The sequence below is a fragment of the Diabrotica virgifera genome, chromosome 9 (genome assembly GCF_917563875.1).
Source record: "Diabrotica virgifera virgifera chromosome 9, PGI_DIABVI_V3a".
In the NCBI taxonomy this organism is placed as follows: Eukaryota; Metazoa; Arthropoda; class Insecta; order Coleoptera; family Chrysomelidae; genus Diabrotica; species Diabrotica virgifera.
In genome coordinates, this window is record NC_065451.1 from 98,761,636 (window position 1) to 98,772,524 (window position 10,889).

At 34.1% G+C, this 10,889-nt stretch overlaps 1 protein-coding gene across 1 annotated transcript; it reads left to right on the forward strand.

The window, feature by feature from the left end:
• The first annotated feature begins 2,446 nt into the window (after positions 1-2,446).
• Positions 2,447-3,391, forward strand: LOC126891166 (uncharacterized). Its single transcript, XM_050660349.1, has one exon. It carries the CDS (start codon positions 2,447-2,449, stop codon positions 3,389-3,391), a length of 945 nt encoding a protein of 314 aa, XP_050516306.1.
• The last annotated feature ends 7,498 nt before the right edge of the window (positions 3,392-10,889 follow it).

Sequence of the window (10,889 nt, forward strand, 5' to 3'; positions counted from 1 at the left end):
AGAAACCCAGTCTTACGAAGCTTCTGAAAGAGCTGTTTGGTGAAAATTGGATGTTGCGAGCAGATCTAAAATGGTATAAGGATTTACTTATTTCCGCTAATGCAGACACGGAATCTACTGACAAAGAAGTCGATGAGAGCGAGGAATGTGACTGTTTGGATGAAGAAGCTGCTCTTCACATATAAATATTTTTTGTTTCTCTTGGTTCCTTTTGACTTTTGTATTCCAATTTTATAATAAAAATGTGTTTTCTGGTGTTTTAATTAGTTCTTTTTGAGAATTTTTAAAATTCTGCAATCAACACTATCCATATCCAGATTAATAATCAATTTTTTTCAAAAAACGTTAACTCAGAAAATAAAAATCAAATTGCATCAAACTACTTTCCTAAAACACTACAAATAAACCTTATCTTGTTATCCCCAAGTACTAAGGCCAACCGATAAGAAGTTTTTTTCGTTTCCTGGACATTTTTTCCAAATGGATATAGCCCCTTTTAAACGCAAGCTCCTCAATTGTCAGTGTCAGTAGAAAAGTAATAAAACGTTGAAAAATTTGTAAAAAGAACGAAATTTGACTGAGTTTCCATTAATTAGTTGAAGCTAACCTAATTTTATTGGCTTTTACTTGGAAACCTGGCAAATTAAGTAGTAGAACAAGATTATTCTAAAGTAAAAGTTATCTTGAGAAAAATAACCGAGAAAATTAAATAACGAACATGAGGACTGATCTACCTCCAACCATAGATCTAGAGAGCGTAAGCGGCGTAACCCCTAAAGGGATGTTTATCCACTATATATATAAAAGTTATCTTAAATTACATAATTCACCAAGAACTAAAATACAATCAGGTTATCAGGATTTTGCAGAATCTACAAATAAAATTAGAAAAATGAAACGGAGTACTGTTGAACTTGCTGTAGAAGGCTTAAGTGAAACAGAATATTTTAACAGAGTCATGACATTTCGAAATATAAACAGAAAAGTAATTACTCGTCCTATACACAAGTTAATATCAATAGTACGAGAGCCCATCTCACGAAAGACAAATAGAGCCCGTATCATGTGGAAAAATTTTATGTTTTGCATCCTATTTTTAGTATTTTTGAAGCCATCAAATGCAGATTTGTACAAAATTTATACCCCATCCCCCGGATTATATTCAGAGCATCTAAGCGATGTATACATAGATCGAGGGATATTTAGAATAAAAACTCATCTAGAAAAGAAAAAAATTTTAGATGGTGAACGAACGATAGATTTAATGGTAGAAACTCCGGAAGATATGTGTAAGACAAGCAATATAATAAATTGTAGTTCACTATCGAGCCAGCTAAAAGAGGAACAAGAACGATCAAAAATGATAAGTTGAGCATTAGATCTGGAAGTTAAAAGAAGGCCGAAGAGGGGACTTCTAGGAACAGTCCTCACATCAGTATTTGGGGTAAATGATGAAATATACAGGGACATAGATTCATTGGACGAAAATCAGAAGGATCTAATAAAAAATTCAAAACATCAGACTAAGCTGATGTTACAAACAATAGCTTCGATTAACGCTACAGAAGAAAGAATAAATAATATACATTTAAAGAGGTTCCGAGAAGCACTGATAAACGGAACTAAGGAAATGTCTTAAGGCCTAAGTGATGTCTCATATAGAGCTGACACATTAGAGAAAGTTCACGAGGAAAATAAAATTCCTGTAGCTGGCTGTATACCATAAATCACAAAAAATACAGGATCCTTTGTCAAAGGTATATTTAAAAGACCCCAATAAGGGTTACATCACAAAACAAAACGTTTTCGGATTAACAAGTAATCCATCATCAGTGTTAAGCCGTTAAGATTATACTTATCACCGTTAAGGTTATACTTATCATTTTAGGGCTTAACACTGATGATGGATTACTTGTTAATCCGAAAACGTTTTTTGTGATGTAACCCTTATTGAGGTCTTTTAAATATACCTTTTACAAAGGATCCTGTATTTTTTATTAGAGAAAGAGTGCATACGACTTAAAGTGGAAGCGACTTATAACCGTGCAATGGAATATGCAAAAGAATATACGAATACATACGAAAAAATATTAAATCTTCATTACAATCATGGACACTTCATAGATATTATAAAACCCGGACAAATATCATATTTTCGAAGACAGTCGTTCGGTGCGGACGTGTTTATATTCGCTCTCAATTTACGGCGATATTCTCAGTCTTACCGTAAACGATATTGTTTAAATTTTCACTACAGCAGAGTATTGTTTTAAAGTATTAGTTGGTGTAGTTTTTCTGTTTGCATATGGATTTTGAATGTGAGTAATTAATTCATAAATTTGATGGTTATAATTCTATTTCAAGTCAGAAATCAAATACACTAATTACTGTAAAAAGTTTCGTCTAGTTTTTACTTAATAGACTATTAATCGTTTCTGGTTAAACGATGCCAATCTGTGTACTTTGTACTCAAGGAGTCACCGGCAAATCACCTGGTCTGAAATGTTGTGGTAGTTGTCAGAAATTCTATCACGCTAAGTGTGTTGGTTTAACTAAATCGGATGTCTCACGCTTTCAGACACCAGGTTTATCTTGGACGTGTACTAATTGCAGAGGGACAGTTGATAAGAGGCGTTCGGTCATTGTTGCTGATGAAGATTCTGATGACTTTCCTTTAGAAGAAACCTCCTCGTCACAAACGTTGAAAGTTTTGCATAGTATTCAGAAGGATATGGCATCAATGAACATTAAATACGGAGATTTGTTGCAGTCTGTTAATTTTTGCAGCGATTCAATTACAACTTTTGAAAATACTATTTCTACTCTTACTAACAAGATTAAGAAAATTGAAAAGTTGACAAAAGAAAATTTAAATTTAAGGGATGAGGTCAAGGTTTTAAATTCTCGAGTGGATACACTTGAGCAACAGTTAAGAGCCAATGATGTTGAGATATGCGGAGTTCCTTTTATAGATAACGAGAATGTTTTAAAAATAGTTTCCGAAATTGGTTCGGCTATCGATCTCCCTATAACCGAAGGTGATGTTGACTCTTTTTACCGTTCCTCAACTTTTCGTACAGATCTACCTAAGCCTATTATTGTAAAGTTTTCTAAAAAAATTAAAAAGGATGCATTTCTGGCTGCCGCAAAAGCAAAACGTCGTCAAAATGGTAGTTTTAGGGGATTGAAAATAGCAAATATATCTGACCAATTATATGTTAATGAACACTTGACCCCTAAAAATAAAAAACTTCTACGAGATACGAAACTAGCTGCGAAATCAAAACAATACAAATATATTTGGACAAGAAATTGCGTCATATTTGTGCGAAAGGATAGATCCCGAATTATAAAAATTTCATGCGATGGGGATATCGAGAAGTTGGATTAAACTACATATTTATTTTTTTGACATTGTTTTTTGTATTTTTTTTATGGATATGGCTGGTGTTTCTAATCTGTCTTTTTTGTATCAAAATGTTAGAGGATTAAATTCAAACGTTAGCATTGTATTTCGCAATATTCTTAATTGTGAACAAAACATAATTTGTTTAACGGAAACGTGGCTGAATACATCAATTTTAAGTGAAGAAATTTTTTCTTGTTATAAAGTGTATAGACTGGATAGGGAGACAAGTTCTTCTAGCAAACTTACGGGAGGAGGTGTTCTTATAGCTGTGTCCGAGGAACTTACTAGCTGTTTCGAGGAGTCTTGGTGTTCTGAAGCAGAAGATGTTTGGGTCACCATCACTCTTCGGAATAAACAAAAAGTACACATGGGTTGTGTTTACATACCTCCCAGAGACATGGCTGCATTAATTTTTTTTGTAATAAGCTTGTTGATGATCTACCTAAATAATATTAATGATATTTTTGTAATTTGTGGAGACTTTAATCTCCCTGAAATTAAATGGTTACTATATGGGAATGACCACTGCAAACCAAGTAATTATAATGATCCTAGATCAAGCTTATTAGTTGACACTATGTCTTTGGTTGGTATGGTTCAGTACAACCCAAATGTCAATAAATCAGGTAATACTTTAGACCTTATATTTAACAATAGTTTTTTGATAAAAAATGTATATTTGTCTACGAATCCACTAGTTCCCGAGGATAAATATCACAATACTTTAGAGTTTGATGTAGATATCCCTTTTAATATTTGCACTAGGGTTTTAAACCAATCTCGAAAAAATTTTAAACTCTCGAATTTTAATGAAATTAACCGTCTTTTATATGCAGTTGATTGGAAAACTATATTTAAGTTAAATGATATAAATGAAGCTGTAAATTTGTTTTATAATATTATTGATAAAATCATTGATTTGCATGTACCTACATATCCTAATTACTATAAAAGATACCCTCTTTGGTTCTCTACTTCTACAATAAAAGTTATTAAAGAAAAGCTTAAATTTCATAGTCGATGGAAAAAATACAACAATAATTTAGATTATTTAACCTTCAAAATTTTACGGGGCAGATCTAAATTCTTAATAAATGAAGATTATAAAAATATTTAACTAACGTTGAAACCAATATTACTGAAAATCCTAAATACTTCTGGCAATTTGTAAAAAATAAGAGAAATTCCAATAGTTTTCCAAACAGTTTGCTTACTGCTCAGGGCTCTACTACTGACGTACAGAAAATTTGTAACGTATTTTCTGATTACTTTGCTTCTGTTTTTGTACCTAGTAATGTTAGCAATTTTGGTAATATTTACACTAACACGCCTTTAAATATCTGTAAATATACTATTACTCGCGAAATTATTGAAAATAAACTTGAAAATTTACCTCATAAAGGGCCTGGACCAGATGAGCTACCTACCGATTTTATTAAAAACTGTAAACAATCTCTAACAGAACCTTTACTTCTGTTGTTTAATAAATCACTTTTTTTTTTTTTTTTTTTTTTATTTAACGTCCTAATTTATTTACAATCTGTAAAACAAGTTACAATAAGTAAATGTTGTGACCACTAGTGTAGGTGACTTGGAGAAAATGATTCAATAATCATTTTCTTTACAAATATTTTACATAGATATAAAATTGTTTGTCTCTGGGAATTACGGCACATATAACTAAAATCGCGATGGTAAATCACTAGGTGTATTTCGTCTAAGTCTCCGTCTGACTGGTTGGCTCATCAGGTTTCTGGCTAGTACATTTGGATGTTGTGCCAGTCTGTCTTCGTATTTCTGTGCAAAGTTGGTAATTTCTTCTTTTACTGTTGAAATTTCTAGATCGCGTCTAATAATAATATTTGCAACATACCATGGGGCATTTGTGATTATTCGAAGAACCTTCGACTGGAACCTCTCCAAGATTTCGATATTGGAGTTTGATGCAGTACCCCAAAGTTGGATCCCGTAAGTCCATATTGGCTTCAAAATTGCTTTGTAGACAAGTACTTTATTTTTCATCGAAAGTGATGATTTGTGACCAATCAGCCAGTAAAGATTGTGTAATTTGAGACCAAGTTGTTTACGCTTCATAAAAATGTGTGTTCTCCAGTTTAATCTTTGGTCTAGATGCATTCCAAGGTATTTGACTGTTGCTTGCTGTTTTAGTTGGTGGTTGTTGATATATACAGGCGGGCAGTGACCTTTACGGTTTGTGAAGGTAATATGAACCGACTTTGTTTCATTTGTTTGAAAACGCCACCGTTTTAACCAAGTTTGCATTTTGTTGAGGCTGGTTTGCAGAAGTTGAGAAGCTATCCGTGGGTCCTGATGTACTGACATCACTGCTGTGTCGTCTGCATATGTAGCTGTAGTGGTTTGAAAGTTTGTTGGTAAGTCTGCTGTGTACAATAGGTATAACACTGGCCCCAGAACACTGCCCTGTGGAACTCCAGATCCAACTGGAAATAGAGACGTGCACTCATCTCTATGTTGTACAAAAAAGTAACGGTTATGGAGGTAGGATTTTAAAATTAGGAAGTGAGTGAGAGGAAGCATATTTTTTAATTTGTATAGAAGGCCTGTGTGCCAGACTTTATCGAATGCTTGCGAGATGTCTAGAAAAGCGGCAGTGCAGTACATTTTGTCTTCCAATGCTTGATTAACAGTTCTGCATATCCGATGAACCTGTTCTATGGTTGCGTGTTGGGATCTGAATCCAAACTGGTGTGCAGGGATTAGTTCTCGATCTGATAGGAGTGGTTGAATTCTTGAGAGTATCAGTTTTTCTAGGATCTTTGACACTATCGGCAGTAAGCTTATGGGTCGATATGATTTGACATTTTCCAGCGGCTTTCCTGGTTTGGGAATTAGTATAATTTTTGCGACTTTCCTTTAATAAATCACTTAATGCCGGGCAATTTCCTGATAAATGGAAGAATGCTTTTATTATTCCAATTCATAAATCCGGAAATAAAAGCAAAGTTGAAAATTACCGACCTATTTCTAAGTTAAATATTTTTAGTAAGGTATTTGAAAGTATAATTTCTGATTTTCTTTATTATGACGTAAAAAACCTACTTAATATTGAACCACATGGCTTTATGAAAAAACGTTCAGTCGATACAAACTTATTCTTATACATTGAATACATACTTCAAAGTCTAAATGAGAGAAAAAGCGTTGATTCAGTTTATACTGATTTCAGTAAAGCTTTCGATAAAATCGATCATTCGATTCTTGTTTTGAAACTATCTGAAATCGGTATACATGGTAATTTATTAAGATGGTTTGACTCATACGTCAGAAATAGATCACAACAAGTAACTTTAGGAGCTTTTAAATCCAATGCTGTGATCGCTACGTCAGGAGTGCCTCAGGGGTCCCATTTAGGTCCTTTACTTTTTAATTTATATGATAATGATATTTCTGCCTGTTTTAAATTTGCTAAATTTATTATGTATGCCGACGATTTAAATATATATCACTGTATTTCATGTCCTAATGATAGAATTCAATTTCAAGAAGACTTAAACAATTTATCTGATTATTGTGTAAGAAATAACCTGTTTTTAAATGTTTCAAAATGTAATTATATACATTTTTCTCGCAGCAGCCCTGACTTAAACTATAACATACGAAATTTCTAACTGTGTATTGCATGCAGTAGAAAGCGTTAAGGATCTTGGTATACTTTTGGACCGTAAGCTACTCTTTGATCAACATATCTCTAATATTACTAGAAAAGCCAGTAAGCAGTTGGGCTTCATATATAGAACTTGTTTTGAGTTACAAAGCCCTTTTACCATTAGAACGTTATATATGGCATATGTCAATAGTATTTTAATGTTTGGTTCTATTATTTGGAATCCGCGTTATTCGGTATATATCTCTAAAGTAGAATCCATTCAAAATAAGTTTATTTCCTATTGTAAAAGGAAATTTTATCCTGATAGTGATAGACAACGCATTCGCTCTAATTTAAAAATAATTTCTCTTGAGCATAGTAGACAAATTGTGGATGTCTTATTTGTTCACAAGGTCCTAAATAATAATGTAGATTGTATTGACCTTATAAATTTCCTGAAAATTCGTACTCCAAGCCACACTACTAGAAATAATTATACTTTTGTTACGGACCAAGCATGCACAAATTACTTTTTAAATTCACCTGCTCATAGTATGACAAATACTTATAATAAATTGTCTAGCGTTGTGGATATTGATATCTTCTTTCATAAAGCGGATATGATTAAAAAACTATTGAAGAATCACTTTCTTGAAACTTAGTCTTTTGGTGTACTCAGTCTTGTTATCGCTTATTTTCTCATTTTTTTTTCTTCTCTTTTGTTCATACATATTATATCATTTTCTGTATTATGTTCTTACTTCAATGAATATTTTTACTTTTAGTTTGTAGTTATATATCAGTTTGTAAAATTGTAAATGTATCTGAAATTCTGTAGTGGATACTTTTATGGGTTTGTCCTGTCTGTATCCCAAATAAAATAAAATAAAATAAAAATAGAATCAATTATTTCGAATGCTACAAGGCTCCTTCCACAAGCAGTAGATATAAGACGGCAGCCAATAATAGATACGGTCGTACAAAATGAAGGAGACATCGTCATTATTGGCTATTTCCTAATAATTGACAACACTGGATACAACCTACTGAGAGTCACAGCTCATCCGTTGTGCGCTCGTTGTCGTCCCAAGGAATCTACTTGCAGTAGATTACAATAACTTACCACTATTTTGAAGTGACATATGAAGATAAAGGAAGGTGTATAGAATTAAACAAAGGAGAGCTGGCATGTTCACGAATGGGAATCATCAATATGGATAACCAGCTAAACTGCATCTTAAATGAATTATATGGTAGAACTACCAACACCACCTGCAATATGATAGAGTACATGATAAAGGAAGCCAGTTGGTTGAAAATGAGCACACCTAACCTCTGGCTAGTCATTCCACCATACGCTATAAATTTAGCTATAATGTGCGACGGTTCTCGATCTGAACATATAATCAATCAAACGAGTTTTATAAAGCTGTCGCCAAAATGCGTAGTTCAGACCCGAAACATAACATTACTCACATCCAGTAATGGATTGGAGATAGCAGTTGAAAGTAATTTAAAGACTCTTGTCAGTCCTATTGAAGAGCTTATGCAGAGGCCAATCATAAAGCAGATCAACATTCCCAGACATAATACAGATATCCGGGCTCACGTGGAAAACCATTGCTAACCATCAGTGGATTCCTCATTTAACCACGGGACTAGTCACTATATTCATTGTTATGTTGATTATGTGGAAGGTAGTCAGATATATTCGAAACTCCAAGAGAGCCAAAAACAAAGGCATCAAAGTTCTTGCATCCAACCTAATCCTGCGCCTCGAAGACATACGATATCACAACCAAATTTAAGTAAAACTATAGAGAAAGCCCCTCCTAGATCAGTTTCACTTAATGAGCTTAGATTTGAATTAGATGGTTGGATTAGTGTTATGACTATTGTTATATTATTATTATTTTATATTTATATGTATTTAAACATTTTCTATTGGTCGTCTGTTTCTTTTAAGTGACCAATATGTCCAATCTCAAATTAATCCCTTAATTTTTAATCTCGCATTATTCTTAACTTCTTAAACTTTTATAGTTTCACCGTTTATAATAGAAACATTGGGAAAAGGCATCAAGTAATATTTTAATTATTAGTATTAGTGAACCTTTTCCAACCTAAATAAATTGCCAAATCGTGGTATTTCCAATTGTACTTTCTAGTACATGTTGCAATAGTTTCCTCAATAAACTGTAGTTGTAAGCTTTCAAAAGATTTCAAATTTCGTTGCTGTTGTCATGCAACTTATTGATGAATTGTATATTTTGACGAGATTATAAATTAGCCAAAGGGACTATACTCAGTGACGTTAGAAGTGTTACACCCAGAAGGAATCATTTCTTGAACTTAATTTTTGGCAGCAAAATGACTATATATAAAGCATGCTATGTTAACAATATCAATGTTTTATCTTTTATAGTTTTTGTAAAAATAAAGTTTTATCTTTAAATTTTTTTGTGAAAAGACCAATTTATAAAGACCGGTGAGCACAGATATTTTTAGTTATGATTCCTCAGTATAATTGTATTCAGTGCAAGAATATGCCTCGAGTTCGAGGACACCAAAATTACCACCATTTTAGCGATTTTGACAGGGGTAGAATTATTGCCTATAGAGATATGGGTTTGTCGTATCGCGAAATTGGCCGTCGTGTTAATTGTACGGCAATGACAGTTATGCGAGTATGTGTGTGGACAAACGAAGGTAGGGGAACACGAAGAAGACCAACTGGTCAACCGAGGCGTGCCACAGGGCGTCAAGATAGGCGCTTTAGACTCCTGGGACTGAGAGACCGTTTTGCTACTACGAGTCAAATAGCTGACCAATGGTTTGGAGTAGAACATAGACTTGTTACTAGACGTACCCTACATCGTAGCATTTGACCCTTTGGACTGGTTTCATTCCGCCCACCACGAGTGCTTCCTTTGACTGTGGAGCACTCTCAACGTTTGAGTTGGTGCAGAGAACATCAGCATTGGGTGGCAGAATGGCATAATGCAGCATTCAGCGATGAATCGCGATTTTCTTTAGGTATGCATGATTTCGCCAGACGATAAATCGACGAGATATCGGGTTTGCTGTTGAGATTCATCTACACAGGACAGTTGGAGTAATGGTTTGGGGAGTTAATGTCTATGGTAGCCGATCACCACTTTTGTTTATTCGAGGCAGTATGACAGATGCGCGTTATGTTGATGACATCTTAAAAACCAGTTTACTGCCTTATCTAGTCGGCCGTCGAAACTCCCTTTTTCAGGAAGACAACGCGCGTCCCCATATTGCTCGTCAAGCTATGGGACTTTTTCCAAGAAGCTGGCGTTGATTTTTTGCCGTGGCTACCCCATTCACTGGGTTTAAATCCTATCGAACATGTGTGGGATATGATGGGGAGGAGACTGTCCACTTTGCACGGTCATCCACAGACTCTGGCACAGTTAATCCATGAAATTCAAGTTGCTTGTAACGAGGTGCCACAACCAGACATCGATCATCTCATTTTGTCAATGCCTAGACGTGTACAGGAGTGTATTCAGCTAGGGGGTCGCCAAACACATTATTTTTTTTTATTACATGTCAATAAAAAGTCTTGCCAAATGTTATCGTTTAATGAAAACGTAACCTGTTGCCAAAAAATTAAGTTCCAGAAATGATTATTTCTGGGTGTAACACTTCTAATGTCACTGAGTATATTTTGGGTCGCAGTCTATTATAGAAAGTTACATGAACAACATCTATAGTGTAATACTCAGTAGCTGTCAAGAAAATCAAATTTTTTCTCCACACTCAAACATTTATTTACCATCGTCGATCGAGAAGAATCGGACAAAGGGGCATTACAAAATAATT